Source organism: Panulirus ornatus, chromosome 21 (genome assembly GCF_036320965.1).
Source record: "Panulirus ornatus isolate Po-2019 chromosome 21, ASM3632096v1, whole genome shotgun sequence".
NCBI classification, from domain to species: Eukaryota; Metazoa; Arthropoda; class Malacostraca; order Decapoda; family Palinuridae; genus Panulirus; species Panulirus ornatus.
In genome coordinates, this window is record NC_092244.1 from 1,285,646 (window position 1) to 1,299,682 (window position 14,037).

General features: G+C 40.4%; 1 protein-coding gene across 7 annotated transcripts in view; it reads right to left on the minus strand.

The window, feature by feature from the left end:
• Positions 1 to 14,037, minus strand: part of LOC139756246 (tetratricopeptide repeat protein 5-like) — a 99,795-nt gene that overhangs the window by 62,737 nt on the left and 23,021 nt on the right. For 6 of the 7 annotated variants that reach the window (XM_071675433.1, XM_071675435.1, XM_071675428.1 and 3 more), the window contains exon 3: positions 9,492 to 9,624. In XM_071675433.1, the coding sequence (XP_071531534.1) occupies positions 9,492 to 9,624 (133 nt within the window). Of the gene's footprint in view, positions 1 to 7,727; positions 7,857 to 9,491; positions 9,625 to 14,037 lie in introns of those variants that run through there. The other variant, XM_071675432.1, reaches the window with a different exon arrangement.

A 14,037-nucleotide genomic window follows, 5' to 3' on the forward strand; every position in this document is an offset into this window, starting at 1 on the left:
CTACACGTACACATGCCTTACATCCTCGATAAAAACTTTTCACTGCTTCTAACAACTTTCCTCCCACACCATATATTCTTAATACCTTCCACAGAGCATCTCTATCAACTCTATCATATATATATATATATATATATATATATATGAAAAATGTAAGAAATAATTTAGAAAACTGAAACTTCGAGCTGGAAATGAAATGAAAAATGAATGTCACATAATGGTTTAACCTCTGGCTATGGAAAAGGGAAATGTATAATTTATTTACACAAACGTCAATAGTAGTTTTCATCAATTTAACCACTGTATCATACTGCCTGGTCCACTTCTTCTCTTATCATGAAACTGGAATATTGGTTTATGATGTTTCTCAATTGTCTTCACTACACAAAGTACCACCATATCTTGGATACATGAGGGTAGGTAGTTGGTCATCCGCCATAATAAAGTCTTGACAGACCAAAAGTTTATCTGGACCTCACGTTTTCCAGTACATTCATGAAAAACACCTTTTTGCTTTCCATCTCTATCACTTTGAAAAAAAAATGATCCATTTGTTCACATTTCAATGAAAGAATAAGCTTCAATGTCTAAACTACATTCTTTTCCAGTTTCACTATTTTCTTGTCAGCGCACCATGTATGAAAACTATCACTCCAGTAACACAACTATAAACATTTACTTCCCCCCTAAAAAAGTTCTGGGGTTATTAGGTACAGTAGGGTTGAGGGTCAAGTCAATCGGGAGGTAAGTTTGAATGGAGAAAAACTGGAGGAAGTAAAGTGTTTTAGATATCTGGGAGTGGATCTGGCAGCGGATGGAGCCATGGAAGCGGAAGTGAATCATAGGGTGGGGGAGGGGGCGAAAATCCTGGGAGCCTTGAAGAATGTGTGGAAGTCGAGAACATTATCTCCGAAAGCAAAAATGGGTATGTTTGAAGGAATAGTGGTTCCAACAATGTTGTATGGTTGCGAGGCGTGGGCTATGGATAGAGTTGTGCGCAGGAGGATGGATGTGCTGGAAATGAGATGTTTGAGGACAATATGTGGTGTGAGGTGGTTTGATCGAGTAAGTAATGTAAGGGTAAGAGAGATGTGTGGAAATAAAAAGAGCGTGGTTGAGAGAGCAGAAGAGGGTATTTTGAAATGGTTTGGCACATGGAAAGAATGAGTGAGGAAAGATTGACAAAGAGGATATATGTGTCGGAGGTGGAGGGAACGAGAAGTGGGAGACCAAATTGGAGGTGGAAAGATGGAGTGAAAAAGATTTTGTGCGATCGGGGCCTGATCATGCAGGAGGGTGAAAGGAGGGCAAGGAATAGAGTAAATTGAATCGATGTGGTATACCGGGGTTGACGTGCTGTCAGTGGATTGAATTAGGGCATGTGAAGCGTCTGGGGTAAACCATGGAAAGCTGTGTAGGTATGTATATTTGCGTGTGTGGACGTGTATGTATATACATGTGTATGGGAGTGGGTTGGGCCATTTCTTTCGTCTGTTTCCTTGTGCTACCTCGCAAACGCGGGAGACAGCGACAAAGCAAAAAAAATATCTATATATGTAAGGCATGTGTACGTGTAGGAAGAGAGGAAAGTGATTGGTTCTCAGTGAATGTAGGTTTGCGGCAGGGGTGTGTGATGTCTCCATGGTTGTTTAATTTGTTTATGGATGGGGTTGTTAGGGAGGTAAATGCAAGAGTTTTGGAAAGAGGGGCAAGTATGAAGTCAGTTGGGGATGAGAGAGCTTGGGAAGTGAGTCAGTTGTTGTTCGCTGATGATAAAGCGCTGGTGGCTGATTCATGTGAGAAACTGCAGAAGCTGGTGACTGAGTTTGGTAAAGTGTGTGGAAGAAGAAAGTTAAGAGTAAATGTGAATAAGAGCAAGGTTATTAGGTACAGTAGGGTTGAGGGTCAAGTCAATTGGGAGGTGAGTTTGAATGGAGAAAAACTGGAGGAAGTGAAGTGTTTTAGATATCTGGGAGTGGATCTGGCAGCGGATGGAACCATGGAAGCGGAAGTGGATCATAGGGTGGGGGAGGGGGCAAAAATTCTGGGGGCCTTGAAGAATCTGTGGAAGTCGAGAACATTATCTCGGAAAGCAAAATGGGTATGTTTGAAGGAATAGTGGTTCCAACAATGTTGTATGGTTGCAAGGCGTGGGCTATGGATAGAGTTGTGCGCAGGAGGATGGATGTGCTGGAAATGAGATGTTTGAGGACAATGTGTGGTGTGAAGTGGTTTGATCGAGTGAGTAACGTAAGGGTAAGAGAGATGTGTGGAAATAAAAAGAGCGTGGTTGAGAGAGCAGAAGAGGGTGTTTTGAAGTGGTTTGGGCACATGGAGAGAATGAGTGAGGAAAGATTGACCAAGAGGATATATGTGTCGGAGGTGGAGGGAACGAGGAGAAGAGGGAGACCAAATTGGAGGTGGAAAGATGGAGTGAAAAAGATTTTGTGTGATCGGGGCCTGAACATGCAGGAGGGTGAAAGGAGGGCAAGGAATAGAGTGAATTGGAGCGATGTGGTATACCGGGGTTGACGTGCTGTCAGTGGATTGAATCAAGGCATGTGAAGCATCTGGGGTAAACCATGGAAAGCTGTGTAGGTATGTATATTTGCGTGTGTGGACGTATGTATATACATGTGTATGGGGGGGGTTGGGCCATTTCTTTCGTCTGTTTCCTTACGCTACCTCGCAAATGCGGGAGACAGCGACAAAGTATAATAAATATAAATAAATATATATGTATATATATATATATATATATATATATATATATATATATATATATATATATATATATATATATATATATATGGAGGTGGAAGAATGGAGTGAAAAAGATTTTGAGTGATCAGGGCCTGAACATGCAGGAGGGTGACAGGCATGCACAGAATATAGTGTACTGGAATGATGTGGTATACTAGGGTCGACATGCTATCAATAGACTGAACTAGGGTAAGTGAAATGTCTAAGGTAAACCATGAAAAGGTTTGTGGGGCCTGGATGTGGATAGGGAGCTGTGGTTTAGGTGCATTACACATGACAGCTAGACCCTGAGTTTGAGTGGATGTGGCTTATTTTTGTCTGTTTCCTGGTACTACCTTGCTGAAGCAAGGGGTAATAATGCTGTTTCCTGTGGGTGGGGTAGTGCCAGGAAAGGATGAAGGCAAGTAAGTATGAATATGTACACATGTACTTATGTATGTGTCTGTGTATGTAATGTATATGTATGTATGTGTATATGTTGGTATGTATACGTATGTATATGTGCATGTATGGGCATTTCTGTATATATATGTGTATATGAGTGGATAGACCATTCTTCATCTGTTTTCTGGTGCTACCTCACTGGTGTGGGAAACAGTGATCAGGTATAAAATATATATACTCACCCCTCTCTGGTATTGCAATGGAATATATTAAAAAAGGGGGTGACTGTGTTGTTGACTGGTTGGTAAGGATATTCAATGTATGTATGGCTCATGGTGAAGTGCCTGAGGATTGGCGGAATGCATGCATAGTGCCGTTGTACAAAGGCAAAGGGGATAAAAGTGAGTGTTCAAATTACAGAGGTATACATTTGTTGAGTATTCCTGGGAAATTATATGGGAGGGTACTGATTGAGAGGGTAAATGCATGTACAGAGCATCAGATTGGGGAAGAGCAGTGTGGTTTCAGAAGTGGTAGAGGATGTGTGATCAGGCGTTTGCTTTGAAGAATGTATGTGAGAAATACTTAGAAAAATAAATGGATTTGTATGTAGCATTTATTGATCTGGAGAAGGTATATGATAGAGTTGAAAGAGATGCTCTGTGGAAGGTATTAAGAGTATATGGTGTGGGAGGTAGGTTGCTAGAAGCAGTGAAAAGTTTTTATCGAGGATGTAAGGCATGTGTATGAGTAGGAAGAGAGGAAAGTGATTGGTTCCCAGTGAATGTCAGTTTGCGGCAGGGGTGCGTGATGTCTCCATGGCTGTTTAATTTGTTTATGGATGGGATGGTTAAGGAGGTGAATGCTAGAGTTTTGGAAAGAGGGGCAAGAAGCCCATGCATATGTCAAAGCTGGTAATGCTACCACTACTTTATAGAGGCCTATTTATGAGTCCTACCATATTGGTAGATGAGTTTTCAAAGTCTGAATTGAAGCCTGTAGTGATTCATGCTTTTTTCAGTTATTTAAATGGTTTTTGCCATTGTTCTGTCCTTTTGATGATGTCAAATGCATTCAACTCCAAGCACTTCATCTATGTAACTATCATACTCTATTGTAGTCTGTGTCATACTTATCAAAGGTACACAAAGAATAAGCTTGAGTAACTACAATAAACATATATATATTTGTTTCCTTTATGGTGGAGGCTCAATTCATGAAAAAAAGGTCCACATCATTGCTAGGCTTTACATGATTAAAAAAAAAGTTAGAGAAAAAAAGGACAAATATTTTAAGAGTCTGGGAGGAAATGGAAACTTACTTTTTCAAATAGGACAAGTCTTAAATGATAGGAAACACACTAAGGGGCAGAATTCCACAGCTTTATATTTTATGGAATGAAACAGATATTACAACAGCCCATTCTTGACTTGCCAATGGGTACACTGTAATTATATGAAGTAGAAGCTTCCAAGAGAGGAAAGTGATTGGTTCTCAGTGAATGTTGGTTTGTGGCAGGGATGCGTGATGTCTCCATGGTTATTAAATTTGTTTATGGATGGGGTTGTTAGGGAGGTGAATGGAAGAGTTTTGGAGAGAGGGGCAAGTATGCAGTCTGTTGTGGAAGAGAGGGCTTGGGAAGTGAGTCAGTTGTTGTTCACTGACGATACAGCGCTGGAGGCTGATTCGGGTCAGAAACTGCACAAGCTGGTGACTGAGTTTGGTAGTGTGTGAAAGAAGAAAGCTGAGAGTAAATATGAATAAGAGCAAGGTTATTAGGTACAGTAGGGTTGAGGGACAAGTCAATTAGGAAGTAAGTTTGAATGAAGAAAAACTGGAGGAAGTGAAGTGTTTTAGATATCTGAGAGTGGATTTGGCAGTGGATGGAACCATGGAAGCGGAAGTGAATCATAGGGTGGGGGAGGGGGGCGAAAGTTCTGGGAGCATTGAAAAATGTGTGGAAGGTGAGACCATTATCTCAGAAAGCAAAAATGGCTATGTTTGAAGGAATAGTGGTTCTAACAATGTTATACGGTTGCGAGGCATGGGTTATAGATAGAGTTGTGCGGAGGAGGGTGGATGTGTTGGAAATGAGATGTTTGAGGACAATATGTGGTGTGAGGTGGTTTGATTGTATAAGTAATGAAAGGGTAAGAGAGATGTGTGGTAATAAAAAGAGTGTGGTTGAGAGAGCAGAAGAGGGTGTTTTAAAATGGTTTGGTCACATGCAAGAGAGTGAGTGAGGAAAGATTGACAAAGAGTTTATGTGTGTCAGAGGTGGAGGGAACGAGGAGAAGTGGGAGACCAAATTGGAGGTGGAAGGATGGAGTGAAAAAGATTTTGAGCGATTGGGGCCTGAACATGCAGGAGGGTGAAAGGCACGCAAGGAATAGTGATTTGGAATGATGTGGTATACTGGGGTGGACGTGCTGTCAATGGATTGAACCAGGGCATGTGAAGTGTCTTGGGTAAACCATGGAAAGTTTTGTGGGGCCTGGATGTGGAAAGGGAGCTGTGGTTTCAGTGCATTATACATGACAGCTAGAGACTGAGTGTGAATGAATGTGGCCTTTTTCTTTGTTGTCTTTTCCTAGCACTACCTCGCACGCATGCAGGGGGGGGGGGATTGTCATTTTGTCTGTGGTGGTGTGGCAATGGGAATGAATAAGGGCAGCAAGAATGAATCATATACATGTGTATATATGTATATGTCTATGTATATATATATGTATATGTTGAATTGTATAGGTATATATATGTGCGTATGTGGATGTGTATGGATATATATGTGTATGTGGGTGGGTTGGGCCATTCTTTTGTCTGTTTCCTTGCGCTACCTCACTAACGTGGAAGACAGCGACAAAGTATTATAAATAATAGAAGCTTCCAAGCATTATGTGTTCTAGCTAATGCTGGATGCATAGAAGCTGCCATCTCTCAAGAGCAACAGAAAGTGGGTCAAGTTCTGAGGTCACTGAGGGAGAGTTCAGAAGTTAAACTGCTGCATACTCTACTCCATTTAGTAAGGAAGTAGACCTAAAATCTCCTCGACAGAAGAGCAGTACTCCATCCAAGGATAGATCAATCCTTTGTTCAATCAGAGCGACTGTTCAAAAGTAAAGGTTTTATAGCATCTGAACAGCATTTCAAGTTTTCTGAAGGCAGACTTAGCAATTTGTGCAATGTAAGGTTTCCAAAACAGGTTAAACATTAGAGCAATTACAGCTATAACAAGAATATCTACTGTGCTGAATGGTAGAATTGCAGATCCAGCAAAAAAAGATGGAAAATTAGTGTGGGGTTTTAGAAGGAAAGATGAGCAGAAATTAAATTCTAGGGGCATTAAACTTAATCACGTTACATCTGTCCCAATGGGATGTCCTGTCTAATTATGAGCCTATGAAGAAATCTATCATAACGAAATGCAGTTTGAGCAAAAGAAGCTGAAGTAGATTTGACATAAGTGGAAGACTGCAACAAAAAGTCACCAGCATTTGAGTGCAAATGGTCATTTATTGAAAAAGGTAACCATCATTAAAGGGGAAGAAGAGCACAGGAGGCAGGATAGATCCTAAGGGACATTGCTATTGATAGGGAAACAAGGAGAGGTTGATCCATCAATAATTAAGGAGACAGAAAGGCTGGAAAGCTAATCATGAGTGAAAAGAAGGGAGCTGGTATACCATCTAAACTTCTGATATATGAAGGGCTACAACATGGGATCTTCAAAGCATCTCAAGAGATGATGTCCACACTTTGATAAGACAGAAAAAGACATCACTTTTGAGTCTTGCTTTACAAATGCCATAATATTGATAAAAAAGAAGAATGTGAGCTTTAAGATATTCTTTGATTCGTGCTCATCATTTCCCACATTAGTGAAGTAGTTCCAGGATAAGATAAAGAAATGGCCTCATTCACAAACATCCATTCTCTCACTGTCATGTATACTGCACCATGACCATAGCCCTTTATCTATAACCAGGCCCCACACCCTTACATGGTTTCCCCTGACCACTTCATATGCCCTAGTTCAGTCCACAGATAGCAAATTGTCCTCTGTAAAACACATCACTTCAATTCACTGTATTCCTTACATGCCTCACATCCTCCTGCATATTCAGTCCCCTAAGCCTTCAAAGCATCTTTCACGACATCATTTTGTTGCCTCCCTAGTTTCCCCTCTTTTCCTTGTTCCTTCCAAGTCTGACATACATACCCTACCTGTGATTCTTTCCTTACTCATCTTCTTCCTGTGTTCAAACATTTCAAGATGAATTCATATACAAACTAGAAAATCCTAATTGGGAAATCAGTAGCTAATAACTAAAAAAATCAGAAATCTGAACACTGCTTGGTTCCCCTGGATATGAATTAGAGATCTACTTTTATCTAAAATCATTAGAGATTTACCTTTATCTAAAATCCTCAGAGATTTACTTTTATCTAAAATCATTAGAGATCTACCTATATCTAAAATCATAAGAGATCTACATTTGTTGAAAATCATGAAAAAAAGCACAAAACAAATGGAAAGTACTGGCTTGGCCAACCAAAACAAAGCCTTATCAGTGCCATACTGTGATGTGTGATGCTAGAGATGACATGGAAAGTAATGGCTTGGCCGACCATAACAAAGCCTTATCAGTCCCATACTGTGAGGGGTGATGTCATAGATAACACAGAAAGTACTAGCTTGGCTGACCAAAACAAAGCCTTATCAGTGACATATTGTGGTAGGGGAAACTAAAGATGACACAGAAAGTACTGGCTTAGCCAACCAAAACAAAGGGAAAGTATTGGCTTGGTTGACCAAAACAAATGGAAAGTATTGGCTTTACCAACAAACAAAGCCTTATTAGCACCATATTAAGGTGGGTGATGCCCAAGATGTCAGTGCTGGTAGTGTCTCCATGCAAGGAATATCTTAATGAAAAAGAAAGTACTCGATTCATTATTCCTGGAGAGAGGGGAGAAAAATAATATTCACATATCTCCCATGTGTCAAAAAAGGAGATTCAAAGGGGAGAAAGTGGATGACTAGAAAACATCACTTTAACAATTTTCTAAAAGTGAGAACAGGAGAAGGACCAACCAAGGATTTTTCTTAAGGGCTCAGTCATCTGCTCTGAGCAGGAGATAAAGAAAAAATCACAATTAGAGTTTTGTCTACCAAAAATAAATGAAAAGGATCATGATCAGAAACTGAGAAGGGCAGGAACAAAGGTGGAGACACCATCCAACAAACGAGCTGCAAATGATCAAGTGAAATTAATGGAAGTGGCTAGATATGCCCAACCACATAACATCAGTACAGTACAATAATGCCATGGCCCCTGGCAGGTCACGGTATAATCGTTAAGACCCTGTGAAAGAGCATCCATCAACTGCATATGTTTTATGATGCATGAATAGGATTAATTGTCATGGCTTTTCCCCACAGAACTTTGAGTGTTGCAACCCTAGGGTCCCTTTTATGGGGCTCCCACAGTGATCAGGAAGACAGCTCCAACCAATGGCTGGAACCAAAGCCATAGTGTAGTAATGTTGCATCTGTTTCAGCAGGGTAAGGGCAAGGCAGTCAAGAAGCAGATGTGGAAATTGCATTTTGGGCATCAAGGGTACTGTGACATTATGAATAAATTTCCTTAATGTTGAGGAAATGGATGCTGTTCTGCAAGCAAACAAGTGTAACTCTTGTTTTCCTGGGGAGTGCAGTTTTAGATGGGCATGCCTGTTGGAACTTAGCTTAATATTGGGTTGGGACCAATGTTTTTGGTTTGTCAGGTCATTCATTGTTGATTAATTTTCCCACTGTAGCCTTTTCTGGGGATGGGAGAACTGTGAGTAGAGGTGGCAGAAGTAAAGGAATATGGAGAGTTTTTTTATTTCTGCCGAGAGGTTGGTAACTGGTTATGAAATCAAACACATGTATGGGGCTCAGACGGTGTTTAACCCCTACCAAGCAAGTGCTTTCTCTTATGCTTATAGGGTTTTGTCCATAGGTAAGAAAATAAATGAGTTACACTCCTGAACAACAGGTGTACTTTATTTCCAATTTATATGGAGTTAATTAAAAACAACACTGATCACTGCGTATAATCTCTTTTCAAATATCATGTGCCATAACTTATGAATATAAAAGTACAAATTAAATCCATCTGATGCAAATAGATTTTGAATAAAACAAAATAATGAGTGTTTCAAAATAACAAGAGTGCTGAGTCCAAAACTTAGTAGCATAGATAAGGGATAGGGTAAACATTTGTTTTACTATGGACAGAAAACAATACAGTTAATGTCAAATTAAAAAATACACATACAGTTAATGTCAAATTTCAAACCTCTGATGTTGTCTATTAGCTGTATTGTTTTGTTTACTTCTTGCTGTACCCTCTGAGTCTTATTGGCAGCATCCTTAATACCATAAGTCTTGAAGTACTCATCACGGAACTTGTAAAGCTTTGTCACACTCTCCTAAAAAAAGTTACTGCATATGAGGACATCGCCCAAATACAATTGTTGTGCACACTTTCAAAATGCATATCTTTCATGACATGCAGGTAAAGTTGCCTCTTAAGTATAGTATTGGCTCAATCTCTTGCACATCAGTAAAGAGAAAGCATGGACAACTGAAAAAAAATCCAGATTATGTTTTAGATGACACATTACACACGAAGTTTAAGTACTACAGTACAGAAGTCCCCACATTCCCCCAAGATCAAAGTCTCTTCTTAGAACAGTGAAGAAGATTAACTGTATGTGAGTAAATATCAGAAATGCATTCAAGTTCATGAATAAGGAATTATTCAGCAAGCTGTTTACTTCATAAATTAACTTAATACTAAGATATGATTCTAAAGTATGCATCACACCTACAGAAGCATAAAGCTAATAGAGAAGGTTCAGAGTAGGGAAACAAATATGGTATCAGAAATAAGACATGAGTTACCAGGAAAGGCTATAGGCTTTAAATTTACCAACCTTTGAAGAAAGAAGAGTGAGGGGTGACCTGATCACAACCTTTAAGTGACTGGTGACTGAGTTTGGTAAAGTGTGTGAAAGAAGAAAGTTAAGAGTAAATGTGAATAAGAGCAAGGTTATTAGGTACAGTAGGGTTGAGGGTCAAGTAAATTGGGAGGTAAGTTTGAGTGGAGAAAAACTGGAGGAAGTAAAGTGTTTTAGATATCTGGGAGTGGATCTGGCAGCGGATGGAACCATGGAAGCGGAAGTGAATCATAGGGTGGGGGAGGGGGCAAAAATCCTGGGAGCCTTGAAGAATGTGTGGAAGTCGAGAACATTATCTCGGAAAGCAAAAATGGCTATGTTTGAAGGAAAAGTGGTTCCAACAATGTTGTATGGTTGCGAGGCGTGGGCTATGGATAGAGTTGTGCGGAGGAGGGTGGATGTGCTGGAAATGAGATGTTTGAGGACAATGTGTGGTGTGAGGTGGTTTGATCGAGTAAGTAATAATAGGGTAAGAGAGATGTGTGGAAATAAAAAGAGCATGGTTGAGAGAGCAGAAGAGGGTGTTTTGAAATGGTTTGGGCACATGGAGAGAATGAGTGAGGAAAGATTGACCAAGAGGATATATGTGTCGGAGGTGGAGGGAACGAGGAGAAGTGGGAGACCAAATTGGAGGTGGAAAGATGGAGTGAAAAAGATTTTGTGTGATCGGGGCCTGAACATGCAGGAGGGTGAAAGGCGGGCAAGGAATAGAGTGAACTGGATCGATGTGGTATACCGGGGTTGATGTGCTGTCAATGGATTGAATCAGGGCATGTGAAGTGTCTGGGGTAAACCATGGAAAGTTCTGTGGGGCCTGGATGTGGAAAGGGAGCTGTGGTTTCGGGCATTATTGCATGACAGCTAGAGACTGAGTGTGAACGAATGGGGCCTTTGTTATCTTTTCCTAGTGCTACCTCGCCCACATGAGGGGGGAGGGGGATGGTATTCCATGTGTGGCGAGGTGGCGATGGGAATGAATAAAGGCAGACAGTGTGAATTGTGTGCATGGGTATATATGTATGTGTCTGTGTGTGTATATATATGTGTACAATGAGATGTATAGGTATGTATATTTGCATGTGTGGATGTGTATGTATATACATTGTGTATGGGGGTGGGTTGGGCCATTTCTTTCGTCTGTTTCCTTGCGCTACCGCGCAAACGCGGGAGACAGCGACAAAGCAAAATAAATAAAATAAAATAATTAAAAATCAATCAGTTAACTAAGCAGAAAAATAACTTAAGCAGTGAACAGTTCTTCAAGAGGTGTGGGGATAAAACAGTCAGGACACAATATGAAATTAAGCAAGAAACTTTTTAATAATGAGAAAATACTTTCACAGTAGTAGTGGTGAATGAATGGAAGAGAATGACTGAAGACAAGGTTAATGTAGAAGGAATACAGAAGTAGAAAAAGTCTATGATAGAAAAATTCAAAAGATGGGGACCCATGAGTGTAAAACTCCCTTCCCAAACAGTACAAATCAGTAAATACACATTGTACAGTTCTTGCAAGCATATGAGTACAGTGGCTCCCACACAATAGCCTCAACACCAACCTAACTACCAATAAATAAACCTTTCTATCCATATCTCTGCTGCCCTTTCCCTCCGGGAACTCCCATCACATGGGTGGCCTCAGCAAAAGTCCTCACATCCTCATCCATGCATGCCTCCTTCATGTATAACATTCCACACATTCTTCCTCCATTTCCTTCCCATTAGTACTTTTCAACTCTATTTTTCATGTCACAGGTGGTCCTCCATTCACAGCAACCCCTTTTATCATTCTATCATACACTTTCCTCCTAAACTCTCCTTCTTGTATCCTTTCCACATGCCCAAACTACCTCAAAGTAATAAGTTTCACCCACTCTACCAGTCCACAGTTCATTCACCTTGCATTCTCTCCTATACCAAATCTCTTACACACCATCATTACTTTCTTAATTTCAACTAGTCATGCCAAATCGTCTCCTCAAAGAACTCACTTCTACAGCCTGGATTCTTGACCAATCAATATGAAGAAATTTTGCCAGAGACACCAACAAATAGAAAAACCTAACCTCAAGTCCTCTATACTTGGCTGACACTCGAGAACTTTGTGTAAGTCAATGGGAACCAAAAGACAAGTAGGACAGGAAGCATATGCCCAGCTTATCTTCCAACTGATATTACACCACTTTGTAGAAATGAAATGAAGCCAAAGGAAAAGTAAGATGGCAGAGTATATCCTCAGCTCGGCCAATAGCTGACACTGAGTTCTTTGGACATACCACGTAAAACCAAGAGATCAGCAGGATAGCAAGGTATATCCCCAGTTATCCTATAGCAAACAACAAAGCAATTTGTATATTTCAGGTGAAACCAAGTGACAAGCATGATGGCAAGGTACATCCCAACTTGCCATATAGCCAACACTGAAATAATTTGTACATGCCAAATGAACCAAGACATAAGTAGGATGGCAAGGTTTATCTCTAACTTGCTATGTAGCTAACACTGAAGCACTCTATACATGTCAAATGAACCCATGGCATAAGCAAGTTGGCAAGATTTATCCTAGCTGACTCAGCAGCTAACGCTCAAGCACTCTGACATGTTACATGAACTCAAGCAAAAGAAGGATCACAAAATTTGTTCCTAGCTTGCCCTCTAGCTAACACTGAAAAACTTTGTACAAGTCTGTTAAAGACAAAGGACAAGCAGGATTTCAGGGTATATTTCCAACTTGGCCTGTGGCTGAAATCAAAGCAATGTGTTCAAGCTGAATGAATCCAAGGCACCACAAGGAAGGAAAGGTATCACCATCTTAGTCTGCAGCAAAAACCAGAGTACCTTTTAATTGTTGAATAAAGATAATGAACAAGCAGGATGGAAGGTAACATCTAAAGCTTAGTCAGTGCAGGTAACATCTAAAGCTTAGTCAGTGACTTACAAGAGAGCATTCTCAGCATCTCAGGCAAAGTCATGGGATGAAATGGAATGCAGGATATCTTCAGCATACACAGTGGCGGACATCAAAGCACTTTGTATGTGGCAAATGGAAAGGGGCAACATGGATGGCAAACCATATACCAAACCCAACTTACCCAACTTAACATGAGTATAATACAAGAGCAATTTGTAACTGCTGAAGAAGCCAAGAGACAAGGAGTATGGGAGAGTACTCCAAACTTTTTCCATTTAGGCTTACAAGTAAGTCATTACATCAATATCTATTATTTCAGCCTAACAATTAAGCAAACCCTTTCACTGTACCATACAGCTGTTGTCACAACAAGTATTTTGATGTGCTGTGCCACCATCTTGAGTCTGAATATTTGCAACCTTGTTCAGATTCCACACCTTGTCCATAGATGCCATTATGAACCCAACAACAGAGCTGGGAAAAATATCCCACATCAAAGATGCCACCAAACCACCAAAAAAAAAGTGTAACTGTCACCATTTGAGAAAGCATGATGTATGGAGTCACTAATGTAAACAATATCAAAATATCTATTTTATCATACTTAACTGCTGTTTCCCGCATCATTGAGGTAGTGCCAGGTCCTGAACATACAGAAGGGTGAGAGGCATGCAAGGAATAGAGTGAACTGGAATGATGTGGTATACCAGGGTCAATGTACTGTCAATGGATTGAAACGTCTCGGGTAAACCATAGAAAGGTCAGTTATGTCTAGAAGTGGATAGGGAGCTGTGGTTTCGGTGCATTACATATGACAACAAGAGACTAAGTGTGTACAAATGTGGCCTTCTTTTGTCTGTTTTCCTGGAACTACCTCACTGAAGCAGGGGGTAGCAATGCTGTTTCCTGTGAGGCAGGGTAGTGCCAGGAATGGATGAAGGCAAGCAAGTATGAATACATACATGTGTACA